This window comes from Polypterus senegalus, chromosome 16, assembly GCF_016835505.1.
Source record: "Polypterus senegalus isolate Bchr_013 chromosome 16, ASM1683550v1, whole genome shotgun sequence".
Taxonomy (NCBI): Eukaryota; Metazoa; Chordata; class Cladistia; order Polypteriformes; family Polypteridae; genus Polypterus; species Polypterus senegalus.
The window spans coordinates 75,963,059-75,990,146 of NC_053169.1; the positions used below are offsets into that span (position 1 = coordinate 75,963,059).

Genomic DNA, 27,088 nt, shown 5'->3' on the forward strand with positions numbered 1-27,088 from the left:
TCTGGGACGCCATGTCATCCGGACCAAAGAGGACAAGGACAACCCAAGTTGTTATCAGCGCTCAGTTCAGAAGCCTGCATCTCTGATGGTATGGGGTTGCATGAGTGCGTGTGGCATGGGCAGCTTGCATGTCTGGAAAGGCACCATCAATGCAGAAAAATATATTCAGGTTCTAGAACAACATATGCTCCCATCCAGACGTCATCTCTTTCAGGGAAGACCCTGCATTTTTCAACAAGATAATGCCAGACCACATTCTGCATCAATCACAACATCATGGCTGCGTAGGAGAAGGATCCGGGTACTGAAATGGCCAGTCTGCAGTCCAGATCTTTCACCTATAGAGAACATTTGGCGCATCATAAAGAGGAAGGTGCGACAAAGAAGGCCCAAGACGATTGAACAGTTAGAGGCCTGTATTAGACAAGAATGGGAGAGCATTCCTATTTCTAAACTTGAGAAACTGGTCTCCTCGGTCCCCAGACGTCTGTTGAGTGTTGTAAGAAGAAGGGGAGATGCCACACAGTGGTGAAAATGGCCTTGTCCCAACTTTTTGGGATTTGTTGACACCATGAAATTCTGAATCAACATATTTTTCCCTTAAAATGATACATTTTCTCAGTTTAAACTTTTGTTCCGTGATTTATGTTCTATTCTGAATAAAATATTAGAAGTTGGCACCTCCACATCATTGCAATCCGGTTTGTATGTATATGTATATATGTATATATGTACTGTACATACACATACAGGGGTGTGAAAAACTATTTGCCCCCTTCCTGATTTCTTATTCTTTTGCATGTTTGTCACACAAAATGTTTCTGATCATCAAACACATTTAACCATTAGTCAAATAAAACACAAGTAAACACAAAATGCAGTTTTTAAATGATGGTTTTTATTATTTAGAGAGAAAAAATCCAAACCTACATGGCCCTGTGTGAAAAAGTAATTGCCCCCTGAACCTAATAACTGGTTGGGCCACCCTTAGCAGCAATAACTGCAATCAAGCGTTTGCAATAACTTGCAATGAGTCTTTTACAGCGCTCTGGAGGAATTTTGGCCCACTCATCTTTGCAGAATTGTTGTAATTCAGCTTTATTTGAGAGTTTTCTAGCATGAACCGCCTTTTTAAGGTCATGCCATAGCATCTCAATTGGATTCAGGTCAGGACTTTGACTAGGCCACTCCAAAGTCTTCATTTTGTTTTCTTCAGCCATTCAGAGGTGGATTTGCTGGTGTGTTTTGGGTCATTGTCCTGTTGCAGCACCCAAGATCGCTTCAGCTTGAGTTGATGAACAGATGGCCGGACATTCTCCTTCAGGATTTTTGGTAGACAGTAGAATTCATGGTTCCATCTATCACAGCAAGCCTTCCAGGTCCTGAAGCAGCAAAACAACCCCAGACCATCACACTACCACCACCATATTTTACTGTTGGTATGATGTTCTTTTTCTGAAATGCTGTGTTCCTTTTACGCCAGATGGAACGGGACATTTGCCTTCCAAAAAGTTCAACTTTTGTCTCATCAGTCCACTTGGCAATCATTGAGATGTTTCTTAGCAAAATTGAAACAAGCCCTAATGTTCTTTTTGCTTAACAGTGGTTTGCATCTTGGAAATCTGCTATGTAGGCCGTTTTTGCCCAGTCTCTTTCTTATGGTGGAGTCGTGAACACTGACCTTAACTGAGGCAAGTGAGGCCTGCAGTTCTTTAGACGTTGTCCTGGGGTCTTTCGTGACCTCTCGGATGAGTCGTCTCTGCACTCTTGGGGTAATTTTGGTGGCCGCCACTCCTGGAAAGGTTCACCACTGTTCCATGTTTTTGCCATTTGTGGATAATGGCTCTCACTGTGGTTCGCTGGAGTCCCAAAGCTTTAGAAATGGCTTTATAACCTTTACCAGACTGATAGATCTCAATTACTTCTGTTCTCATTTGTTCCTGAATTTCTTTGGATCTTGGCATGATGTCTAGCTTTTGAGGTGCTTTTGGTCTACTTCTCTGTGTCAGGCAGCTCCTATTTAAGTGATTTCTTGATTGAAACAGGTGTGGCAGTAATCAGGCCTGGGGTGGCTACGAAATTGAACTCACCACAGTTAGGTTATTTTTAACAAGGGGCAATTACTTTTCACACAGGGCCATGTAGGTTTGGATTTTTTCTCCCTAAATAATAAAACCATCATTTAAAACTGCATTTTGTGTTTACTTGTGTTATATTTGACTAATGGTTAAATGTGTTTGATGATCAGAAACATTTTGTGTGACAAACATGCAAAAGAATAAGAAATCAGGAAGGGGGCAAATAGTTTTTCATACCACTGTGTGTGCGTGTGTATATATATATATATATATATATATATATATATATATATATATATATATATATATATATATATATATATATATAATAAATAAATAAATAAATAAATAAATACACACACACATACATATATATACACACACACATACATATATATATAAAATAAACTGGCACAACTAGTTTGTACCACATCTGCTAAATATGTCAGATAAATATTTAAAGGTGCCTTAAAATTTGGAGAAACCTGGTCCTTACTGAATCTTCCATTTCACTGATGCAAAAGCTTAGTGTGCAAAGACCTAAGGTGGCAGATTTTCTTGCAGCATCGGGGTTAATCTAACTTTTCAGGATATACAAGTTTGATTGAGAGTATACATTTTTTTATGGTGAAGGCAGATCAGCATGAGAGCTTATGTCCAAAAGGAAAGGCATTCATTATTTTTATTTAAAATTATAAAGGCTGATCCTGACTAAAGATATGTGTTTCTTAATTTGAACAGACCAAAGACTACTAAAACTATTAAACTTTATGGAGTATGTAAAATATAAATATATCATATCATATAATCCAAGTCTTTAGAGTCCTGGTGCTTCCTCTCTTGCTTTATGGTTACAAGACATGGACGCTATCCAGTGACCTGAGACCAAGACTGGACACCTTTGGTACTGTGTCTCTCTGGAAAATCCTTGGGTACTGTTGGTTTGACTTTTTGTCAAATGACCGGCTACTCATGGAGTACCGATTGAGGCAAATCACCTGCACTGTGAGGGAGCGTCAGTTACAGCACTACGGCCATGTGGCATGTTTCCCAGAGGGTGATCCGGCTCATAAGATCCTCATTGTAGGGGACCTGAGTGGCTGGACCATGCCAAGGGGTCACCCATGTAACACCTGGCTGTGGCAGACAGTGGGTCATTTCCAGAGGGTGGGACTGGACCGCATGTCTGCCTAGGGGGTTGCAAATATAAAGGTCTATGCGTTGAAGTATATGCGTCTGTCCAGTCCGGAAGCAAGAGGTGGAGTCGGGGTAAGGGCTCCACCTCCAAGGAAAACGAAAACTAAACATCTATACGTGGAATTGTCTGTCTCTGCTTGAAGCTGAGACAGCCGGCAAGGTGGCCCCAAGTTAACAAGTTGGAAGAAGAAAGTAACTCTGTTGACAAAGTAAAAATGCCAAGAAAAGAGAAAAACTCTTAAGGAAACGAGATGAGCACATCAACAAAACGGTATCCCTTTTACTTTTCCTCCCACCGTTAATACATAAGCGAGGAGAGCACATCAACACAACAAAATCTAGGAGAGAGACACCCAGAGTAGTTTATTTCAATTACCTGACATCTCTATATTTCTATTTTTTTTCCCTTTTTTTATTTCGATAGTTTCTAGGACCCCGGGCTTTTTACAATGAATAAGTAAAATCATTTATTACAACAATGCCCACCATAAGGTTTGGGACAAAGGCACATTTCACATTTCAGACACGACTAAAGTGCTTTTGGCAGACTTCAATTTAAGGGTATTTGCACATATTTCAGTCACACCATGAACAAATTACAATACGTTTATACATTCTTCCCCCCATTTTAGGTTAACAATGTTTGGGAAAGTTGGAAACACAGGTGTTTGTGATTAGTCAGGTGGGTTTCATTGCTTCATTAGCACAGGCATAAGATACCTAGGCTTGCTCCTACCCTTTGGAGTCTGTAGATGCTACTGCTTAACAATAGGACAAGAGTTGTTTCAATGAAAATCAAAGAAGCCATTATGAGGCTGAAAAACAAAAATACAACCATTAGAAACCAAAATCAATTGTCTGGAATACCATCAAAAAGAAATAACGCACTGTTGAGCTCAGTTATCACAACAGGACTGTTAAGCCAAGGAAGACTTCCACTGCTCAAGACAGGGGTCAATAAAAAGCCCAAATGCCTGTCTTGACAGATCAGAAAGAGCCTTTAGGTGGCAGTTATGGATGTGCCAGAGACAACTATCTGCTGAAGACTTCATGAACAGAAATACAGAGGCCACAGTGCATGATGTAAACCAATAGTTAGCCACAAAAACAGGATGGCCAGATAACAACTTGTGAAAAAAGTAACACAGGAGTTTTTCAAAACTACAAAATGGAAAATTCTTGAATGGCAAAGCCACTCGCCCAATTTAAATCCAATTGAGCAATACTTTCCTTATGCTGAAGAGAAAACGTAATGGGATAAGTCCGCGAAACAAGAAGGATCTGAAGATAGCTGCATTACAAGCTAAGCAGAACATTCACCAGAGGCGATACTCTGTTGCATATCCCTGCATGCAATGCCTACTGAGTATTAAATATGACTGATTTAATATACCTACCATTGCTATATCCCAACCATTATGGTGCTCTGAAATGGGAGGACCATGTAGAAAAAGTCTGCTGGGGAGGGGGTTGCCAACCGGGATCCTCAGCGGTTTCGTCGTGTGTCGGGTACGGCATCGAGCTGTACCAGTGCATGCTCCCTAACGTGACCTGATCAATTCAAACTGTATCAATATTATTTGTCAAGGAATGGCTTTGTTGCCTGTCTTAGTCCTACATTGTTTCCACTGTCAAATCCTGTTTCTAGTGTAAAAGCACAGAGGGCAAAATATTTACACATCAGTATATGGCTAATGTCTGAATTAAAACTAAATGAATCGAAAAGAAAATAGACAGAAATAAAACTAGAAAAAATATAGCATTGTGGTGTTATGGGTTGACAGTTCTCTCAGCAAAGGCCAGTTTTTTTAAATAAGTAATCACCGCGCTTGCGGCTTTGTGAGGGGGCATGGTGGCTGTAGCGGGTCTCGGGGCGATCTGTGGTGTGGGCGTTTCTCACCTAAGTGCGCAGGTGAGAGACTGCCCACATCCGTGATTGTTCCTGAGACTGCTAATGTGCTGCAGCTGTTATGTCCTCTCGGCATATATAGAAGTGAGAGTCGGATAGAAAGGGGGAAGAAAAAAAGGAAAGAGAAAAAGAAAAAAGGAAACAGAGGTTGCAGGAGAAAGCCGGTGAGAGCGAGAGATCAGGCTCAGTTGATTATAGTCACTCCCGCTGAGCATTTGGAGAAGAGCGGGAGTGACTAGTAAGGAAGGTGACTCGCCATTGAAGAAAGCGGGAGTCGGGAGACTTGGCTGAGAAGTCCTTGTTGTGAGCGTACTGGTTGGCAAGGACTCCAAGTCTCAGGCCTGGGATTAAGTGCGTGACCGAAGCCAGGATCGGGTGGCCTCCAGACATGTGTGAATGAGAGAAGGACAGCTGCAGAGAGAGCGTCTCACCTGCTGCAGGGCCCAAACGGGAGAAGCAGGTGAGACACTAGTGTAGAAGCAGCACCGGGCTTGTCATTGTTTTAAGACTGTTTCCAGCAACATTTTAAACTGCCACATGTCACTTTTGTTTTAATGGATTATTTATTTATTTAATGACTTTTTGAGAATTACTGCACTATTTATTTGAGCACTCTTTTGTTTGATTGTTTTTAAATAAAAGCACCTTTGCACTTTTGTACACCATCCCCTTGCTCCATTGTTAATGCCTCACTGTCTAAGTCATCGGTAACATTACCGACGGTGTAGGGTTCGAGGGTTCCCGAACAGCTGATGGGAGCACGGAGATGAACCTGCATCGTCACAGGCATACATACTTATTTTACTATTTACTACTCATTTACTCTGTCTACATTAGCAGCTGGGGAACCATACAGTAAATGAATCAGAGGCATCTCTTTCTAAAATCAGTGTGGTGAAGGAAAAGAGTTTTCTACAGAAAAACAAAAAGTACTGAGCCAATAAATAAAACAAAAAAGGGTTTTGTTATTCTCCAGGACAGATTTAATGATAACCCCAAATAAACCTCTTCAAAACATATACTTCTCCCCATGTCATGGTAGAAAGTGGAACTGCAGCATTCTGCCCTCTGATATTCAGCAATGAATGTGTAATGTTATTAAACACAGATTGATCAGCATTTTTAAATATAATTGTGAGAATCAAAGAAAACAATAAATGTAAAATTAATAATCAAGAAATGCAGTATACTATATAATGCTAAAACATAACGTAGTTATAAATATTCATTAATTCTTTTTTTCGTGCCCCTGCTGTTTCATTTCCTGGGCTACATGGAACCTTAACATATCCCAGTGGCACTGGACAGAAAGCAGAAATCTCTCCTAGAATAAGCCTAAGTTCCTCTCAGGGCACACACTCATAAACCCATACATATTTTGATGTTCAAAACTGACCTCGAACAAATAACATTTTTTGTGAAATTGAACAAAGCTGAAATAAACAAATACAATATATGCAAACAGGTGTAGTACATGGAAACTCCACTCATACAGCTATCAGGCTAGGAACTGAACAAAGGCAGATGGAGACGGAGACAGAAGCATTACCATATTTTTTACTTTATTTATATTTTATATCACAGACCAAGAGTATTTGTATAAATACAAATAAATACTCTGAACTACCTGTTGACGTTTACAATGATGTAACTAAACATATTATAAAATTTTACCATCTAAACAGAAAATAGTGGTTTAATAAAGTGCATCCTTCTAAAACACCTTAGAAGTTGAAAAAAAATAACTCTGTACTTAACATTTCAGTACTTGTTAGATCAAGGGAAATGTGCCTGTTAGAATGTTTAATTTGGGTGTTATTCAATAAGAAGATTCTGTGTACAAAGGTTTACAGTGTAAATCAAAAAGTAAAGGCATTTTGAAAATTGTGTGGTAACTGCAATGAATAGAAGCTGACAGGATACAACATATATGTAATGGCTTATGGGTAGTTTGAACAAACTAAAAAACACCTTTAGTCTAGTTGAAGCCGTGGTCAAATGAACACGGACACTTCACTGTGGAAATGCAACATTGTCACTTTGGTCAAAGGGAGTAAAACCTGCTAGAAAATGACCGAATTGTGTTGGCTCGGTACGTAAGTGAAAACAGCATAACTGAAAAATGTATGAATTGGTAGAAACAATTAAAGGATAAATAGTGCGTGTAACAGATGAAGCTCAATCTGGGCACACTTCAACATTGCGCACGCACACAAGCCCACATCGACATGGCAAATACCTTCATCATAGAACGACATATATTACCCGCTGTTGCTGAATCCTTTGGATATCAGCAATGGACCTGCACATGCCATAGTACATGATGACTGGGGCATCAAAGTTTCTGCAAGATGGATAATCAATGTTATTGATATGCACTGAAGATCAGAGTGTTTTAGAGCGGATTGTCACCAGCGGCCATCAGCGAGGAGACATGGCTTCATCACTGTGCGCTGGAAAGCAAAAGATAAAGCATGTAGTGGAAACATCAGTCTTCTCCAGTAAAGAAGCAGTTCAAACAACAGCCCTCTACCAAGAAAATCATTAAGACCTTCTTTTGGGACATGATGAGTTATATTCTAGTGCAGTTTCAGAAACACTGACAATCAGCGACCAATGCAATTAACTGTGCTATAATATGCTTAGAAAGAAACTGAAACCTGCGATTTGCCACAAAAGAAGTGGAAAGGTGTGAAAAACAGTCTTGCTGATCCATGGCAACACATGTCCCCGTGTAGCAGGGGAAAAGCAATAGCTGCAGTTTGTCCACATTCCCGTTATTTGATTATTCCAAAACCATGCGACTACCACATCTTCAGTCTAATTTAATAGGCTTTATGTATTCGTAGGTTCACCACTGACAATAACGTTAAGGAAGTGGTACAGACCCAGATTTGGAAATAGTCAGAAACCAGACTGAAATTTCTCTACAGAAAAAAAAACTAATGAGAAGGCATTTAAAAGTAGATCCTTTAGTAAGAGTATCACTGCTTAAATCTTTAAAAACACTGAAAACAAATGTATTCAGCTGAATAACTGTAATCTAAAACTAGATTAGTTTTAATTGCTTGATGTAAAATGTATATAATTTTTTTGTACTTAGCTTTATGTGGTCCTTAATAGGCAGATTATTATTTTATAACATAACATAACATAAATGGCTTTACTCTTTCTTTGGAAAAAACACATTCAAAATGTAGGTCTTGTCAATGAGCAGTTATGGATAGGAATTAAATGTAAAATTGTCTCTTCATTCCAAAGTATCTTTAATCCAAACTTTACAAAACAGGGGAGATGCGAGTATAGAAACAAATGACTGAATCTTGACCAAGTTTTTAGCCTGTTTGCAAAATAGCACATCAATAATTTTTACATAGTCCGGGAAGTTTTGGATTAAAATTTATTAAAGCAGCTGACCAATAAATTTAATAAGTCAATACTGAATTTTTCATTATTGATACCACTTTTTTCATTACCAATAACATGTTTTGCTGAAGTAGAAAGGCTACATGTATAGTCTCATGGTTGAGGGATTTTTTTTAAAATAGTATAAAATGTGGTTTGTGTGTGTGGGTCAAAAGTATTACAGAACAACAAACAAAAAAACAAAATAATGGAATGCAGCAAGGTTACTACAGTAAATGAAGCAGCAATGGCATGCCATTCAAAGCAGGTTTACTTTGTCAGAACACCCCATTCAGCATTTCGATCTTAGTCAACTATTTTCATATGTACAACTCTTAAGTGAAAAATGTAATTTTTACTAAATATTTTGCTATTAGCAGATGTCCAGATAAGCAGTAAGTATTAAGCCTTAAAAAGAGATGGTTTTTCGAAAAAGGCACTATATCGTTCATTTTTCAGTTATGTTTTTAAGCTGCACACTGCATTGTAATGTTAAACTTTGTCACTCGTGTGGAGCATGATTATCTTGACAAGAAAGCTCTCCTTATGTAACGGGCTGTGAAAGGCAAAAAAATGAAAAAACCTGAAGTATGAAGAACAACAAGGATGAATCAAACAATATGGCTGTAAATAAATTAAAAGAACAGTCACATGGTTCTATGAAGAAATACTCAAACACAGACACATTAAACCAAAACTTAGAAAATGTTTTTTTCTTTTTTCATTGTTGTCAAAGACTACCTCTGACTCTATTCAGAAGTGCCTCAATATTACTTATGTCACATACTTATAAGATGATATTGTTATTTGCATCAGATTTCATTATCCTTATTTTTTTTTAGTTAGGACCCATTACTTACTTTTCTTTACTGAAGGTTTGATCCAAAATTTCACCTTCAACATTTGAAAAGTTGTTTACATCATTAAACATGACTAAATTTCAACTTTAAATGTAACATCACTTGTGCTACCATTAACCTGTTGGTCTAATGTGCTTCATCTCTTATAACATGCTTTCCCTGGTATACCTTTCATCTTCTCAAAGTTGTGTTTCAGAAGCACCATATACTACACAAGGATCTCACATTTCATTTCAGTGTTGACACCTCATAAACATCAAGTTCACTGCCAACATCAATATAGAGCCATTAAAAGAAGCTGTAGTTTGTATGGTAATCATATTATCTTGCTCTCATCAATAATTCTAGCAATTTTAAGGGCAGTTTCTCAGTTAAAACTGTGTGATTCTAGTTTTTGTAGATGATCAACAAGAATTGAAAAGCAGTATGCCCACTAATATGAAAGCCATTATAGTCAGCAACCTGTGACCAAAGTAAAAAAAGGATTCATTGTTAAGGTTGTCTCAGAAATTCTGAGGTTATTTACATTAAGTCACACATTCAGTCACTTGTGATATTTTAAGCTGTAAAGTATTCAAAAGGACTATGTGTTATGACCATAATCAACTAGGACATCTCAAAATAATGAGATGAATGTTCAATTGTTTATTCTTTTAGACATTTCACATGATCAAACAGAAAGAAATCACAGATAATATTCAGTTTAGTGCTACTGAAGAAAGTAAACACATTTTGAAACAGGGACACCACACCCATTTAATTTGGGGTACTTTCAAAAACAAAGTATTCAAGTAAGGTCACACCTGTGATCTTTGCTGCTTTTTCTTCCTGATTTACTCTGTTTTCTTCGTCCTCTTCATTTTCCTCTTCAAAGTCATCTAAATTACCAATGTCAGCCTGCTTCATGCTCATCAGACTGGCCAAGCTCTGCATGTCCTCATCCCTAGGAGGAAAAAGGAAAATAAATGCATAGGTGTAGTTGCACTTATCACCACAGAACAATGTATAGCTTTTCAGCACATCTACAAATGACAATCTGTGTCTTACTACATGAATATTGAAATATGTGCTAAGGGGAACTCCTTTATAATAAAAATAAGAAGAATGGTATTTTATGCACATTTACCAAAAAACATTCTGTATTACCTTTGTCACTTTCCCAAAGAAGAAAAATACTCAATTTACTCAATTCAGAATACTTCCTGAAATAGAAAACCTGCCTAAACTGAACAATGTCTTTTATACACAGTTATAGATGAGCCCGATAACATTTTCACCCCTGTTACCAGAAAGACCTTCCTTTACTTAAAAGGCAAGCAGGTAGAAGATAACACTGAAAATTGCTCAAGGTTCTCAATCTCTTTCTTTAGGTTTTTTTGCATGCAGTGAGGATATATGATAAGAGGTTATGAATAACTGTTATCCTCACAAGTATAGAAAGCAGAATAAATCACAAGACCCAGTGGTTCAGAGTTATCTACTGAAAATAAGACAAATATTACAGGTATGGTAGTGTATTTTTCTTTTCTTAGCAATACACTATAAGAAACATTAAAAAAAGTAATAAAATGTTGTGATTATTGTCATATTTATTTTTAAAAGAGGGGTTTTGTTATAATACTGATTAAATTATAGAAATCTTTTTGCAGCATTTTATTCTGTACTAAGAAGGACCCCATATTTTACCTGGAAAGCGAGGACTTCACAGCCATGATTAAGATTGGGATAAATATTCTGAACTAGCCAAACAGTAAACTATTTATAAAAAAAGAACATTACAGTGTTAGAGTCTACTGTTTGAAAAGCAGAAGTTTACATCATCAAGGGCAATGTTGTGAAACATCACCTTACCAACTCAGTGCAGGAGTATTTATTGTCTATGGGCAAATTGTATACATTTCACTGGGGTTTCAGTGTAGGGTAAAGAATGATGCGATCATCATTGGTTTGATTACCTAATTTATAATACTAAATTTACTGACTGACATTTTCAGTTTAGTAGTTTAAATTCAACAGTAAAAATGAAAACATTATTGTAAGCATGCCACATAACATACATCCATCCATTATCCAACCCACTATATCCTAACTACAGGGTCACGGGGTTCTGCTGGAGCCAATCTCAGCCAACATAGGGCACAAGGCAGGAAACAAACCCCGCACAGGGCGCTGGCCCACCGCAGGGAACACACATTCACACACCCACACAACACCAGGGACAATTTAGGATTGCCAATGCAATTAACCAGCATGTCTTTGGACTGTGGGAGGAAACCCACGCAAACACGGGGAGAACATGCAAACTCCACGCAAGGGAGGACCTGGGAGGCAAACCCAGGTCTTCTAACTGTGAGGCAGCAGCGCTACCACTGCGCCACCGTGCCACCCACACACCAACATACAGGATGTATTAATTTATACAAACTACTCTAGTAGCAACATGCTTTTTTAAATGTCAGGCTTGTCAGAAAATCACTTTATAATGATTTAGTTTGATTTATATTTACATGAGTATGCGGAAGAAACATTACCTGGTCAATAATACTTACTGAAGAATCTATATATATAATTCACTAAGGACACGCAAGACAGTGAGCGCTAGACAGAGAGCCCCACCCACCAACTCTAAGACCATGGGATACACACGACAGAGCCCTCTCCACCAACTCTAACTCTCCTGCCGTGTCCACCCTCGCTCTCAAGGCATGCGTACTGCCTGCTCATGTGACCACACGGAACACCTCACCAAACACAGCCTCAGTCACTTTCATCTCTGCTACAATCCATATGAACCTCAGAGCCACGTTGACTTTTCATTGTTCTTTTCGATATCGGCTGCTTTTATATATATATATATATATATATATATATATATATATATATATATATATATATATATATATATATATATATATATATATATATATGTATATATATTCGACCAAATCACCCGCCCACTCTAACCCTCCTCTCGCGTTATGGGGAACGTATGACAGAGCCCCGCCCGCCATCTCTAATCCTCCTTCCGCGTCCACCGTCGCTCTTGAGGCTAAAAAGAAGGCTAAATCAAACGGCAATAATTAGCAAACAAATAAAGATAACTGGCAGTAACAATGCAAAATCCACAATTGGTATGCCAGTTTGAAAATATAAGTTTTGAGGGTAGTTTTAAAATGTGTTATTGAACCGAGCGGATGTACATGAGAGCGAAAAGAATTCCAGAGTTCAGGAACACTATGAGAGATGCTTGAGCTCCCATAGCACAGAGTTTGATATGTGGTACAGAAAGTACAGCTGCAGATGAGAATCTGAGTGACCGAGAGGAGTGCCAGTCTGTAGGAGATCAATGAAGTTTGTGGAGAGCTTTAGATGGTAGAAGAGTCATTCCTAGCCTTTGTTGCAGCCACAGAGCTACACTGGGACATCAATGGATGTCAACTGCCCATGACTGAACAGTCTTGCTAAATGAGATCTAGAAACTGCATCTCAAAAAATTTTCCATTACAAAACTCAAGTAACACAACCCAAGATACGCTGTATATCAATGTGTTTGCTGGCCTTTTATTGAGTTTGAAAGCAGTATTAATCGCAAAATTAAAATTGTAAAGAAATGATATTCATGTTTGCTCATTTTCTGTCTTTTCCCAACAAGGACAAGAAGTCGTATCCTGAATTTTTAACTCTCCAAGGCTCATGGAAAGATTTTACTCAGGCACACATGAAAGGACAAGGATGAGCTTGCTTTTCTTTTTGTTTGTTCTGATGCTTGTTCTCTGGTTTTAGTCACACTGTGTAATAAACAGCAGTTAATGCATTTATAGTCTTTGATATTTCTCACAGTGATGCTATTTCGCTTGCATAAAAGTCTGCTGGGAGTTGGTAATCAGTCAACACTTCAGTGAAATGAACATTTTTCTTTTACGTATGGGCTCCCCATTTATCTCACTATCCTTTAGGAAGGCTGAACTCAATGTGACACACCCACATCCACCTCCACTGTGGACTGTTATTTGCCTTTGTGGTTCCACACTAGATTTCCTTTTGGAGTTGAAGAGTCGATCCAGACTTTTGTTGTAGGATAAGACCCCTAGGCAATATGGAGCAGACGCTGAACTCAGGCTTAGCTGACGGAAAAAACTAGTTGTAATACTGAGTTATAAAGGAAGGACCATATGATTGATAACTAGATTTGTACATTAGTTTAAAAATGCTGAATTAAAAATATTGGTCTCTCTCTGATTGAGGCAACTTAAATTCTGTTAGAATTTATGAAGAGTATCACTCGACTGTGACTGACATTACTTATCAGATAAGAAGATTCAGTCCATGCATACCAAGACACACACTTGCTCAAATCCAATGTAAAACTCATCATTTGGATTTCTGAAGTGGAGGTTTTATGTTAAAATTCATTTGAATATTTCAGTTCATGTTTGGAGCTGAAGTGGTATTTCATGAGCCTTGCCAAATGGACAGATGGCAGGGCTACTTTGACCAGCACTAATGTCTTTGGGATCTCCCCATATCCTTAACCTAACGGAGACTTGTCACACTACATAAACAACTGGTCCAAATCCACTCTCCTCTGCTTAAACTATATTTGACAACAGTTGTCTTTCCCAAAACCTGTCCCTCTTCCATTGTCATTTAAATATACTGCAAACAATGTTACTATATTAGTGCAGGGCATTGTTCCCCGTAAATACAACCTTCTGAAACGAGTAAAGCTATCATTCTTCTATTTGTCTCCTCTCTCCCTGTCTTTACATTCCCATTTGGCTATGAATAACAAATAACACTATAAATGTTTCTTATTTAATGTTTGTCAGTGCCATGCTCTTTCTTTTTCACTCCACTCAAACATAGGTCATGATCAGAGATATATTTGAAGTTCTTCAGCAGGCTGTATATGAGGATGTCTCTATCTTACTTAGAGTTATATCAATGGGCATACATCATTCATTTAATTTGGAGCTGAACTTGACCCTCATACTAAATCACCATCCTAGCTTCCTTTTAAGGTAATCTGGTGACCCTAACCCACCCCCAACCCAACCCCCCATTCACTCTTTTCTCTTTTCCTTCACCTCTCTGTCACATATGACCATGGTCAACTTATTTGCTATGTATTTGCGACATCACAATAAGCTGAAAGGCACTTGGGACTCTGTCTGGACTAACACACTTGTGTTGACTCAAAGCCTAGGATGATACAACTGCTGCAGTCCAAGATGGCACAGGTCTCTCAGTTGAAATTTCCGGAATCTGTCTCTTCTGATCTCAGAAGTCCCAGTTACTGGTGACTATGACATAGAGATCTGAATATTTTCACTGCCCATCTCTTGTGGATATCCTAGCAACTTCTTTATTTTATAACCTTTTCTCTCTATTTACCTTTCCTAACATGAAAGGAAGGGAAGGAGAAAGGCTATTGTTTTATTCTTTTGTTTATAAACATTTTTAGTGGTAGTAATAAGATGCATTAAAATGATTTTGCACAAACTGCATTAAAGTGATATCACATTACAGCAACTGAACATTCCCTTGTCATTCCACTAATCCTTCTAGAAGCCAAAATAAAATTTTAAAGGTTTAATTGACAACTTCCAACCAATATCATATACAATAATTAGTAAACATGAATAAATGGTCACACAAGGCTCTGCATTGGCTTGACAATGTGTAATGATCTGAAATCAAAAAGTTAAAAAAGACATTATTGATAGCTCACACCTTATGTGGTAAAGAGCACGATGACACTCATTCATTCTTAAATTCTACACAAGAATGAAAAGTGACAGAAATCTAAAAAATGTGGTTATTAGTTGATTGCAAAAAAAAAAACCCTCATAATATACCTTATGCTCTGTTTATTAAATAGTTAACACAGCAATAGATTAAGGTTGAAAAGATGACATTTACTAGAACACATGGCATAGTGTAACAAGTCACTTTCACCCAAAAGAAACAATACAGAGGCATTTCAGGAATGCATGGTATGTTAATAGGAACTTTTCAGCCTCTGTCATCTAGTGCAATGAGAAGCCCATTTTGTACTTAAAACGCACTCTGACTAGAAGCACTTGGGATGCCCGATCTAATTAAAAGAAACTTACAATGGGGGAACTCAACAGGGAATACACTTACGTTGCCTTTCCTTCTCTGAGGAAAATACATGACAAAGAGAACTGCAGTGTGGCAGCCACCACTTTTTTAGATAATGGCTTGAATTTCAACTTCACGTCTGTCTGAGTAGGCATAGGGCTGGCATATTGTTTCATGTTGATGCTGCTTGTGGCAAGAGCTTTACGCCGACCAGATGGAGACTCCTGTAGAAAAACAGGGTGGGTGGGAGGAAGAAAAAAAGAGAAATGTAAATAAATTGATATGGTAATTTTTTTAAGAACTTAAACTTCGCATTACTAAAAAGTCAGTCTATACTGTATCTCAGCACTGATGTATATGACTTAAATTCCACAATAATCCCTCCATCCCCCCCAAAAAAAACAAATACAAAATAGAAAGTACAATATATACAAACACTCATACTGTATAATTATTCCTCATTCAGAGACAGTCTGAGCTTCTGAGTTTTTTTGGATTTCTATATGAGAACTTGAAGTTAGGAGTTAAGGTATTTGAGTCAATATACGTCTTCATTAATGAAGCATAAACAAAAAAAGTACTACATTCTATTGAGATATTCCTAAAATATTGCTGTAAATATTTCAATTTATTTTTTTAATAAACCAAGATTATAGAATTTAACACTGCTACATTAAAGCGTTCAACATTAATAGTCTGCACAGACAAATATGCTAAAACAAATCTAGACACATGAGATCACTTACAGAAAGATGAAACGTTACGTAATTAAAAGGCTCCCTTTCAAATGGAGATCAAACTGATCTGAAACTACTTGAATGAAGATTTCTTCAGAGTGATGTAGTTAACTTGGTTAAACATAGAGATGCCATATCCCTCATTAAAACTGAAGAAAATACCTCCTCTCACAATGCTAGCCTCCAATTTTCACTATGATCTCTTTTCAAAAACAATCCATGAATATCTCCATTTAATTACACATATAATTTTCTCTCAAAGTAGCTGATACCTAAATATTTTTATTTACTAGCACAAATTCATCAATTTTGCACTAGTCTTCTCAGTAGAGACATTCAGGCTCATAAAAATTGTGATGTAATAAGTGTGCAACAAAGATTCTTTTTTGTCTTTAATATATATATACTGTAAACTAACAATTTTTTACTGAAATAGTAAAAATGGCAACTATTATCTAAAAATGTTATTTGTTCCTTATTCTATGAAAAATAAACTACAGGTACTGTCTATAATTGTTAAAAACGTTTCTACATTCAAGTAAAATGTATTATTTACAAAATCATTAGGAACTTTAAAGAGTAATTTGTAAAACCAATTTAACAATGTTACTAAATGCACATTTGATTTTTTTCATTCATTTATCACACTACTATAAATCAGAGAACAATGTAACCTTGTTACATCATTTTGTTCCCAATGAATTATACAGTATTACTCAGTGTATATTTGCTATGTACATATGTCAACAACATTGACTTGTCTTAGTTAGAGTAACTTGATCCAAATCAAATTATTTCATAGAATAAAATTGTAGTGGGGCTACATTAACTTTGTCAGTCATGTTTGTTTTTTTGTTTGTTTGTAATTGTTGTGTGTCTGACCTTTTTTTGCATATCAAATGTAGTATATATACCTGAAAAAGAGATTCCTTGCAACTTCAGCAAGTACATCACCAAGCACACCACTTGGCCCTTCAGAAGGCTGGAATTCCTTTTAAATTCCAGGGTTGGGTACATTATAAACTAAGACCATGCATTTTCAAAAGATGGAGGAAGGAGGAAGGAGAAAGAAAAAAGGAAGCATAAGACGACTGTGATCTAGCATATCAAGCACTGCTATTTTTTTCCCCATTGAAGGCATCTACAGATTTTCACCACTTATCTGGTTACACACAGTAGTAAGGCAGACTTTTTCATTATCCATTTCCCAGGGCTGTTGAACTGCTAAACAAGAGTCATTAGTGAGAATGTGTCGATTCATAATTCGAAACAGCACTGTTTGAAATTGGGTTTTTTATTATTTTCATTATAAGGAACTTGGTCATCTTTCACCAATTTCTCATTCCTACAGTTTCCATGCTTTCAGTGGACCTCTATTTGTATATAAAGGTTTGTCATTTTTGTAAATTATGTATGTTTTTGAGTTAAGGGAGATCGGGGCCGTATCTTTTTTTCTGTATGTATTTTTGTATCGGGTTCTGGGAATACAGGGATTTCTGTGTGTTATATTTTATTCTTTTTTAAATATATTTTATTTATATACACATACAGAATTTTTTATCTGCGCCCAACTTGTTTGTTTTTATTGTCGACTGGGGACTTGAGTGAAAGGCGGGTAAGGAATGAGGGGGTAAGTGTAGTTTGACGTAGCAGAGTCCAGACTTCACTCCAGCACAGTCGAAGTGTATAACTTGACACCTTCCAAATGAGTGTGGTTGTTGCAACATTATCCTCAGATATATCCATCTAAACTCACCATATTCTAACTAACAACTTAGGTTATGTATGAATTAATTAATCAAATTAATCAAAGTCACCTCAACATTACCATTTTAAAAAACTTTCACTGCATTGGCCACTGTCTTTTTGAAAAGAGTGAACATTTTTAAATCATTATATTGTCAGAGACAGCTGGGGAGGCGACCAGGCGGGGATGCCCAGGAGGACCGGAGGAGGGCTTGCGCCTTCCCCTGACCATGTGGGGGTGACTGCCCTGGTTGCTTTGGGGACAACGGGTAGGGAGCTTGGAAGCTCAACCCTGTAGGGGCCCATGGTTGCCACCAGGGGGCGCCCGCTGCCTTCGGAGCCCTGGACCTCAGCACTTCCACCACACCTGGAAGTGCTTGGGGGAAGGTCACTGGAAGACACCTGGAGCACATCCGGGTGGATATAAAAGGGGCCGTCTCCCAACATTCGATGGCTGGAGTCGAGTGGAAGAGGGACGAAGTCTTGGAGGCGGCCAGAAGAGAAAAGGCAGTGTGTGAAAGGCCTGGACTTAAGGGGTGATTGGTGCTGCGGCACTGGGTTGTGCACTTTTGTGAAAATAAATAATTGTAAATAATCGTGTATGTGGTGATCAACATCATGTCTACCTGTCTTTGTCCGGGCTGTACCCGACAATATTTAGTAGCTTTAAGTTATCACAGTCATTTATAAGATGAAAACTAAACTGTATACTTAAGATATACAACTTGCTTTGAAAAAAAATTGTAAACCAATTTAAAAAAAAAAAAAAAAAACACAGAAGGGGTTTATGATGAAAATAAGAATATACAAATGCAAGTATATTCAATAAAGCTAAGGAATAATATTAATCTTATTGATGATGTGGTTGTAATGAAAATTTAGAATTTAGAACTTTGGATATAAAATCCCCTAGCAAATATGACAGAATTGTTATGCTTCTATTGGACTATAAAGAGAGATGTTTTACTTAAGAGATAAACAAAGGAACATCAAATTATTTTAACACAATCAACATCTTTACATTCAGTTTCTAATAAAGACTTCCATACCTGGCAGACAATTCTAATTAAACTACTTTTAAACATACAATGAAAGTAAAATACATACAATTAAATTGAGATTGCAAGTACAAAAGGCCAAAATCAGGATCCTGGACAGGGCCTATTGGCCAATTTCTCTGGGATAGGTTAAGCAGTTAAGCAACTGGGTGGACCTTAATGTAGAACCACAACTTCTCTTAAGCAAAATGAGCTAGTTGTAGTGGTTTGGACATGTAGATAGTACAACTGAAAGAAGACTTTGGTGTTTGTCTAGGACATACCAGAGAAATTACTGTACATTTCTTGACTAGTCAAGCACATAACTAATAGTAATGGGTAAATTTTCCAAGGAGAGGATAGCCTGGTCTGTTCTACTCAGCAAGTGGCCACCGCAACCTTCAACATGAACAGCGGAGTGAAAATGAATGAATGAATGAATGAATGAATAGATGAAGTGTACCTTGTATAACTTCCTTCATCTTTATGAGGTACATATAAAATATGATCAAAAATGACAACATTATGCTTTTAGTGGAAGTTTAGGTTTTAACACATAAGGCTCTTCTTTCATATCATAATTGTATCAAAGTCCTACTCTCTAGAACTGCGGAGGGGATGATTATATTGAGGAAACGGACAATCGTAAATAGGTGAAAATACTAAACAGACTAATCTTCATTTCTGACACATGTACTTGCATCCTTCTATAAATTGTTTGATTAAAAGTAGGTCTATGCAGACAGTAGGCTTCTATGTATTTATGACGCTAAACACATGCATTTGGTTGTACACAAGTCAAATCATGTTACACTGTACAAAGACGTATGTTAGTTTCTTGGTGATATGGAACTTCAAACCGATTGTATTCGTGATCTTGTTCTTTCGGTCACTACCCATAGCTCATGACCATAGGTTAGGGTAGGAACGTAGATCAACTGGTAAATTGAGAGCTTTGCCTTATGGCTCAGCTCCTTTATCACCACGACAGTCCGATGCAGAGCCTGCATCACTGCGGATGCTGCACCGATCTGCCTTTCGATCTCACGCTCCATTCTTCCCTCACTCGTGAACAAGACCTTGAGATACTTGAATTCATCCACTTGGGGCAGGATCACGCTCCCAACCCTGAGAGGGCATTCCACCCTTTGCCGGCTGAGGACCATGTTCTCGGATTTGGAGGAGCTGATTCCCATCCCAGCCGCTTCACACTCAGCTGTGAACCAATTCAGAGAGAGCTGAAGATCATGACCTAAAGAAGCAAACAGGATATCATCTGCAAAAAGCAGTACCCAATCCTGAGTCCACCAAACTGGACCCCCTCAACACCCTGGCTGCACCTAGATATTCTGTCCATAAAAGTTATGAACAGAATCGGTTACAAAGGGCAGCCCTGGCGGAGTCCATCTCTCACTGGAAACGGGCTCGACTTACTGCCGGCAATGCGGACCAAGCTCTAACACCGGTTGTACAGGGACCGAACAGCCCTTATCAGGGGGTCCGGTACCCCATGCTCCCGGAGCACTCCCCACAGGATTCCTCGAGGGACACGGTCGAATGCCTTTTCCAAGTCCACAAAACACATGTAGACTGGTGGGGCAAACTCCCATGCACCCTCCAGGACCCTGCTAAGGGTGTAGAGCTGGTCCACTGTTCCGTGACCAGGACGAAAACCACACTGTTCCTCCTGAATCCGAGGTTCGACTATCCGACGGACCCTCCTCTCCAGAACACCCGAATAGACTTTTCCAGGGAGGCTGAGGAGTGTGATCCCTCTGTAGTTGGAACACACTCTCCTGTCCCCTTTCTTAAAGGGTGGGGCCACCACCCCGGTCTGCCAATCCAGAAGCACTGTCCCCGATGTCCATGCGATGTTGCAGAGACATGTCAGCCAAGACAGTCCTACAACATCCAGAGCCTTGAGGAACTCCGGGTATATCTCTCATCCACTCCCGGGGCCCTGCCACCAAGGAGTTTTTTTAACCACCTCGGTGACCTCAGTCCCGGAGATGGGGGAGCCCACCTCCAAGTCCCCAGGCTCTGCTTCCTCATTGGAAGGCATGTTAGTGGGATTGAGGAGATCTTCGAAGTACTCCCCCCACCGACCCACAACGTCCCGAGTCGAGGTCAGCAGCGTACCATCTCCACCTCACATATGGCCATGAGCTATGGGTAGTGACCAAAAGAACGAGATTGCGAATACAAGCGGCTGAAATGAGTTTCCTCCGCAGGGTTTCTGGGCTTTCACTTAAAGATAGGGTGAGAAGCTCAGTCATCTGGGATGGGCTCAGAGTAGAGCCACTGCTCCTCCACATCGAGAGGAGTCAGATGAGGTGGCTTGGGCATCTGATCAGGATGCCTCCCTGGCGAGGTGTTCCGGGCACTTCCAACCGGGAGGAGGCCCAGGGGAAGACCCAGGACATGCTGGAGGGACTATGTCTCCCGGCTGGCCTGGGAATGCCTCGGGATTCCCCCGGAAGAGCTGGAGGAAGTGGCCGGGGAAAGGGAAGTCTGGGCATCTCTGCTCAAGCTGCTGCCCCCGCGACCTGACTTCGGATAAGCAGAAGAGGATGGATGGATGGATGGATGTAACTTCAACTAAGGATTTTGGCACACATCGTAAGACTTTTCATCATATCATCCGGTTAGCCACAATAAAAGGAAAACGCAAATGTTCTCTAGAAATGCACAGGGGGCAAGTATACTGAAAAAAATAATGGAAAAATCTCAAAATAAGAAAATAGTTTTAACCTAAAAAGACAAATTAGTACCATTATCACATCACTATACAAAAAATGTTCAAAGTCACAAGAATGTTAAAAGAACAACTGAATTTATTGAAAGCACTCTCATATCAGCTGAGTCAATAAATTCAGAAGCTTTCTTAATCTGGGAAAAATGAATTACTGCACAGATAAAATAGTACTATTTTCCTGAAACAGATTTCACTGACAATATCACCTGGTGTTCTCAGAGCCTATTACCTTGTCTAACAAGTTCTAGCCCTATAAGAAAATATTTAACTACTGTATATGCTTCTTTGAATTACTTAATATTTAGACTACATATAGACTGTGATCTAATGAGGGTCTAAACCTTTCTTCTTGAGCTGTGAGAGAAAATGAAATATATATAAAAAAGAAAACCACTTCTAAACTACATAGTAAGTCATATTACAGAACTGCGATTTAAAGTAGGGCTTAAAAACTTTGGAATCCGCTGCTGTTGCTCTGCATTTTGGAAATGCTTTTCAAAAGTGAGGCAAAAAAATATTAGGCAACTTGTCTCAAATTCTTAAAGGAATCTTTCATAATATTAACTCATCCAGTTATCAATGATAGGAGCACTCCATTTAGTTTTTGTATAATATAAATAGGTCTTTAATATATCCTTTTGCGCCGATTTTGATTTTTATCAAATAATAACAGCGAGACTTTAAAATCAATTTGAAAACATTAATATTTAGGTATCAGGGTTAATGCATGGCCATAACAAGAAACCATGAGAACATTAGGGGTACCACTAATGATTTAAGCAGTTTAGTGACTGTTTTTTAAATTAAAAAGCTTATAATAGCTGTACGTTGTTGACTGACATAGTAACAAATAGATTCTTCTACAACAGAATTTATTTGCTATCTTGGTTTGCACCTACCAAGGTGTAGTATACCCAAGGTCTCGTTATAAGCATGCCCACTAGACATGTTTCAATTCTCTATCAATAAGACATGATTAAAAAGTATACAATTCAAATATTCTCTTCTAAAGCACTTGACATTTCTGTTGACATTTGAGCCCAGTTGAATCAGTCAGAAATATAACATGTCATCCCTACAGAATACCTTGTTCAAAACCCTCCTTATCAGTCAGATTATGCAGTCATATTATACAGAACTAATAGTGCATGTAGATACCTTATGAATGAATTTCAAAATGCATCAAACACTTAAGAAGGATTTAGGACCTCTCTGAAGAAATACTTAAGAATATGCAAATACCCTCCAAAGAATTAGGTTTAACAGATTTGACTAGTACAAACAATAAATGTGCTCTTCTCCCTGGCTGCCACTGTCAATCAGAGAATGAGATTAAGGTCCAAGGTTGTGACAATATGTAAAATGAAAAAGCACAATAAAGCATTTTTAATTTATTACAGGGATATGACTATCAATATTCTGTTATTGTATCTTCAGAATTGCTAAATACCTCACTAGAAGGAAAGTTAGAGAAACCCAAAGAGGCTGTAATAGCCACATGCTGCCCCCTAGCAGTCATCTGAAAAAAGTTCTCTTGAATGGTGCAGCAGAAAAAATTTATAGAGAAATAAAGAAGCAATTTGCATTGACAGCCCTTAGTGTTTATATAGTGATTTAATAATTATGGATATTTAATTTCTTTGTGAATCTAACATTTCATTTCTGGTATTTCTGCTGCATGTGAAACATTATGTAATGAAATACCAAACATATAGGACACATAAAATAATTCTAAGTATACAGTATGTCTTTTTATGTATTGCAAGTACAGGCATAAGTTCCATGAGGCATATATGCCATAGCAAAGGAAGAAGCCTGGGCAAAAAGTAACACTGAAACTGGCAACAATTTGGGAGTAGAAAGACTTGTACCACTGAGTTTTCTCAAAAGTGAATACAACTTTTAAAATGGAGCTAGATGTTTAAATTCAATAAAGACTATGATGTTTACTTCATTTTTGTCATAATCTCTTAATTACTTGAAAGAGCCATAATGTTTTATCTGCCAATACTTATGAATCAGAAGTATTATTATTCATATACTGTATATATATTGAACTTTGATAGCATCTTAAATCTACCTTGTTTTGCAATCCGTTGAAAATTATTTAGAATTTAAATTTTTAAAATGTGCTCATATGGGGAATAAGTAAACTTCATTATACCTCTCAAAAAAGAATACTGCTTTCTTAATCAATATTTGATATTACAGAAATTTAAATGCATCATTTACTTAAAATGTCACCATTACAAATCAATGAAATGAATAAATAAATAGAAACACTAGGTTTTATCTTTTTCAAAATAAAAAAGACCAATAATCATACTCAGTAAAAATATTATTCATCAAAATTTACCTTGACAACTTATACAAGTCTTAATTTACCCATCCATCCATTTTCAAAGCGACTTATTCAGTTCATGGTTGTGGCAAGCCAGTCTTAATAGCAATAGGCATAAGAAAGAACTATCCCTAAACAGAGCACTATTCCAAAACAGCATACTCAAGCAAACACCAAAATTAACTTACACAGGGGCAAACTGACTGGGGCCAGTTAATATAACACACAGATCTTTGGAATATGCCACAGCAAAAGCTACATGGAAAGGAAAAAGAAACTTGCATATACACACAGAGTGTGCTCAAGCAAGGATTTAAACCTAGGATTCTGAAGTGGTGTGGCAGGAACATTAACCAATGTGCCATTATGTTATTTAATATAAAATTAGACTTGTTTTAGGTATTACAAATTCATTTTAAAACATACTGTGTAAAAAGCTTTGAAAACACTATTAATGATAAACACTACTGAATTTACTAAAAAGCAAATTACAAGTTTAGTTTAAAAATACCGTACAATGTACCTAACAACCTCAACCTTGGAACATGAATAATTTACTTATGCAAAATAAATATGAGTATGATGATATAATTTATATGAGAACAAATAGTACTCATTACAAAAAAAAGTTTGGATCAATTGTGTAGCATAGTTAAACTCCAGAATAAAACCAAGGACAGCAAAGAATGAAAAATAACTGTTTTATTGAACTTCAATGTGGTGGAGATGTGGTTGAGCAAAGGTAGAGCGAAAATAAAACATAAAATAAGCAAAAAGGAAACAAAATTCTGTTGCATCTATGGGCCTATCTAAACAAGTATTGGGGCTTGATACCTGGTGTGGTGGCAGACCCACTCACCCATATAAAAGTACTAGAGGATAATACACCCTACTGCTGCCATTTCTGTGCGTCTCCCTCTCCATTATATATATATATATATATATATAGCTGTGAAAAACTATTTGCCCCCTTCCTGATTTCTTATTCTTTTGCATGTTTGTCACACAAAATGTTTCTGATCATTAAACACATTTAACCATTAGTCAAATATAACACAAGTAAACACAAAATGCAGTTTTTAAATGATGGTTTTTATTATTTAGGGAGAAAAAATCCAAACCTACATGGCCCTGTGTGAAAAAGTAATTGCCCCCTTGTTAACCTTCCCAGGAGTGGCCGGCCGACCAAAATTACCCCAAGAGCGCAGACACGACTCATCCGAGAGGTCACAAAAGACCCCAGGACAATGTCTAAAGAACTGCAGGCCGCACTTGCCTCAATTAAGGTCAGTGTTCACGACTCCACCATAAGAAAGAGACTGGGCAAAAACGGCCTGCATGGCAGATTTCCAAGACACAAACCACTGTTAAACAAAAAGAACATTAGGGCTCGTCTCAATTTTGCTAAGAAACATCTCAATGATTGCCAAGACTTTTGGGAAAATACCTTGTGGACTGATGAGGCAAAAGTTGAACTTTTTGGAAGGCAAATGTCCCGTTACATCTGGCGTAAAAGGAACACAGCATTTCAGAAAAGATCATCATACCAACAGTAAAATATGGTGGTGGTAGTGTGATGGTCTGGGGTTGTTTTGCTGCTTCAGGACCTGGAAGGCTTGCTGTGATAGATGGAACCATGAATTCTACTGTCTACCAAAAAATCCTGAAGGAGAATGTCCGGCCATCTGTTCGTCAACTCAAGCTGAAGCGATCTTGGGTGCTGCAACAGGACAATGACCCAAAACACACCAGCAAATCCACCTCTGAATGGCTGAAGAAAAACAAAAAGACGACTTTGGAGTGGCCTAGTCAAAGTCCTGACCTGAATCCAATTGAGATGTTATGGCATGACCTTAAAAAGGCGGTTCATGCTAGAAAACTCTCAAATAAAGCTGAATTACAACAATTCTGCAAAGATGAGTGGGCCAAAATTCCTCCAGAGCTGTAAAAGACTCATTGCAAGTTATCAAAGCTTGATTGCAGTTATTGCTGCTAAGGGTGGCCCAACCAGTTATTAGGTTCAAGGGGCAATTACTTTTTCACACAGGGCCATGTAGGTTTGGATTTTTTTTTCTCCCTAAATAATAAAAACCATCATTTAAAAACTGCATTTTGTGTTTACTTGTGTTATATTTGACTAATGGTTAAATGTGTTTGATGATCAGAAACATTTTGTGTGACAAACATGCAAAAGAATAAGAAATCAGGAAGGGGGCAAATAGTTTTGTGTATATATATTATATACAGTATATACACACACATACACACACAGTAAACCCTCGTTAATCACGGTTAATCCATTCCAGACTCTACCGCGATAAATGAATCTCTGTGAAGTAGGATTCTTTATTTATAAATCGAATATTTTCGCAGTTAGAGCATAGAAAACTTGTTTACGACCTTCTAAATACGTTTAACATTATTAGAGCCCTCTAGACATGAAATAACACCCTTTAGTCAAACGTTTAAACTGTGCTCCATGACAAGACAGAGATGACAGTTCCGTCTTAATTAAAAGAATGCAAATATATCTTCTTCTTCAAAGGAGTGCATCAGGAGCAGAGAATGTCAGAGAGAGAGAGAGTAAGAAAAGCAAACAATTAAAAATCAATAGGGCTGTTCGGGGCTTTTAAGTATGTGAAGCACCAACGGACAAAGCAGCTGCTCACACCCCCTCCATCAGGAGCAGAGAACGTCAGAGAGAGTGAGAGAGACAGAGAAAAGCAAACAATCAAAAATCAATACGTGCTGTTCGGGCTTTCAAGTATGCGAAGCATTGCGTGGCAAGCATATCATATATCACTGAGGATTGGGTAGCTTCTCAGCCATCTGCCAATAGAGCTCCTTGTATGAAATCGACTGGGGAAACCAACTGAGGAAACATGGACCATAAATTAAAAGACCCATTGTCGGCAAAA

General features: G+C 38.0%; 1 protein-coding gene across 4 annotated transcripts in view; it reads right to left on the minus strand.

Moving 5' to 3' along the window:
• ehbp1 (EH domain binding protein 1) overlaps positions 1 to 27,088 on the minus strand; it is a 387,620-nt gene that overhangs the window by 168,207 nt on the left and 192,325 nt on the right. For all 4 annotated transcript variants that reach the window (XM_039738603.1, XM_039738602.1, XM_039738601.1 and 1 more), the window contains exons 6-7: positions 15,597 to 15,778; positions 10,253 to 10,392 (exon numbers count right to left, since the gene is read on the minus strand). In XM_039738603.1, coding sequence (XP_039594537.1) covers positions 10,253 to 10,392; positions 15,597 to 15,778 — 322 coding nt within the window. The remainder of the gene's footprint in view (positions 1 to 10,252; positions 10,393 to 15,596; positions 15,779 to 27,088) is intronic.